This window comes from Papaver somniferum, chromosome 3 (genome assembly GCF_003573695.1).
Source record: "Papaver somniferum cultivar HN1 chromosome 3, ASM357369v1, whole genome shotgun sequence".
NCBI classification, from domain to species: Eukaryota; Viridiplantae; Streptophyta; class Magnoliopsida; order Ranunculales; family Papaveraceae; genus Papaver; species Papaver somniferum.
The window spans coordinates 209653982-209656417 of record NC_039360.1 but is presented as its reverse complement, the minus strand read 5'-3'; the positions used below and the strand labels follow the sequence as shown (position 1 = coordinate 209656417).

Below are 2436 nucleotides of genomic sequence, written 5' to 3'. Positions count from 1 at the left end.
CTTTGACATAAGCAACCTGTTGTGGTGAAATTAATTTTTCCATAAGTCCATTCATTCTGACAGAAATGATTTTTGTGAATATTTTGAATAATACATTGCTTAATCCAATTGGCCTGAACTGGCTTGCTTTTTTTTGCACCTGCACATTTAGGAATAAGAGTTAAGAAGTTTGAATTAAGACCTTTAGGAATAAATCTCCTTCTCCAGCAAAATTGGATTGCTTCCTTTAAGTCCATTTGAATTATTTCCCAGCAACTTTTGTAAAAGGCTCCAGAGAAGCCATCTGGACCAGGTGCACTATCTGAGTCCATTTCAAACAAAATTTGCTTAATTTCTTCAGTAGTTGGAATGGAATCCAACATTGCTTGGTCTTCAGCTGTAATAACTGAGGGAATGACATTAAGCAAATCTTCAGCAATATTAACCTCTTGAGCTTCAAACTTCTGTTGGAAATGTTGAACTAAGGAGTCAGCAATTTGTGATTGCTCACAAATAATATTTCCATTGTTATCTTCTAGTTCACTAATTGAATTTTTTGCTTGCCTAATCTTCATTTTAGCATGAAAGTATCCAGTATTTGCTGACCCATCTGTAATCCATTTTCCCCTTGATTTAAGTCTCATAAGAGTATTAGCTTGTACTTCTCTATTTAGCATGTTCATTCTGTGCTTCAACTAAATTGGCCAGAAGACTTTCATCCAAAGGATTTTTATCAGATAGTTCCATTGCACTTTTAACTTTATCTTCAGCTTCCTTAATCTTGGTATGAACATTACCAAAAACACTCCAATTCCATTCACTTAAGAATTTTTTTAATTTTTAAGCTTCTGCATGAATATAAAGGCAGGATCACCAATGATATGTTCTGACCAAACTTTCTTCAATTGTGACAAAAAGGATGGATGATCAATCCACATTTTCTGAAATCTCCAAGGAACATTTTTTGGTTTTGGTATACTTGCACAACCACCCAAAAATGGTGCCTGATCTGATACAATTCTCAAGCCAACTTTATACCCCCAATCACCATATTTTTGTAACCATAAAGAATTGAAAACAACTCTATCCAAAATACATAAGATCCTCTTTTTTCCTTGTTGACAGTTGGACCAAGAGTATTGTTGACCTGTCTTAGGAGCTGGGAGTAAATTACATGCATTTAGGCAATGAATAAAGTCTAACATTGAGTTTATGTTTGGAGTTTTACCTCCTACTTTTTCATCAGGTGAAGTAATTGCATTAAAATCACCAAGCACAATCCATGGTTTTTGAAACTGACTAATGATTTCCATTTCTGACCATAAAAATTTTGTTTGACTTTTTTTAACATGAGCATGAACACCATATACCAACACATCACCAATGCTAACAGTTATCATTTGACTAGATATTGAAACAACTTGAGGAGTAGCTAAAGAAGTATTCCAGAATAGCCATAGATTACCTTTTGTTGATGAAGTGGAATTATGAATCACCATACTTTTCATTCCAGGGAGATTTAATTTACTGCAAAAGGAAGCACTACATAAAAATTTTGGTTCTACAATCCAAATAAGAGATGACTAAATTGATTCACCAAAGACCTTAGTTTATCCTGAGCCCTAGGTCTTCTCAGGCCCCGAATATTCCAATATATGCTCTTCATCTAGGTGGTGGAGGATTTTTGGTTCCTCCCTTACCTTGATTTTTCCTGAAGTTGTATTTGTTATTTGCAACAGCTGGATTACCACCTTTTACTGCACTTGGAGAATTTTGAGAAGTAGGAGGAGAAGGATTAATCACCTTCTTTTCAACCACTTTGGACCATGAAGTAACCTCAACAGTTTCATCTGAAACCTTCCCTGTTTTACCATCAATAAATTTGACTTGAGGAGTTTCTAGAACATCAGCTTGTACTTCTTCATGAACTTCAGTGTCTTCAAGAATATTATCTTCTTGTACACATTCAAGAGGGATAAATCTTCCATTATTACCAATGTTATTAGTTTGAGCAACTTGAACTGTCGGAGTAACATGAATGGTATGAATGACAGAATCTTCATTTTTACATTCTGATCTATCGCAAATATCAAAAGGCTTGTTCAATGATATAGTTTCATTTTTATCATTTGTTGAAGCTGAATTAGGATGCTGATGTGATGATGAAGAAACTTTAGGGTGTTGTGTAGTATGGAGATATTCTGAACTGTTTGCAGTGCTCTTTGCTTTTTCCATTCTACATTATGTGATAAAGTGACCTACTATTTTATAAGTACTGCAATATTTTGGACAATCTGGAATGGAAACTTCCTGAAAGAAACCCCCATATTTAGTTCTTATCCATACTTTGTTTGGGATTGGAAAAGCAAAATCTAATTCAACCAATACATTTGCATAATATCCAACATTACATTTAGTTGTTGCTGCATCAATCTTAATTGGGGCTCCAATCTCCTT

At 34.4% G+C, this 2436-nt stretch overlaps 1 protein-coding gene across 1 annotated transcript; it reads right to left on the bottom strand.

The window, feature by feature from the left end:
- Positions 1–812: 812 nt before the first annotated feature.
- On the bottom strand, positions 813–2214 carry LOC113360575. Its single transcript, XM_026604073.1, has 2 exons — positions 1680–2214; positions 813–1540 (listed from the first exon to the last, which is right to left on the bottom strand). The coding sequence occupies exons 1-2, from the start codon at positions 2212–2214 to the stop codon at positions 813–815; spliced, it is 1263 nt and encodes a 420-aa protein (XP_026459858.1).
- Between the last annotated feature and the right edge of the window lie 222 nt (positions 2215–2436).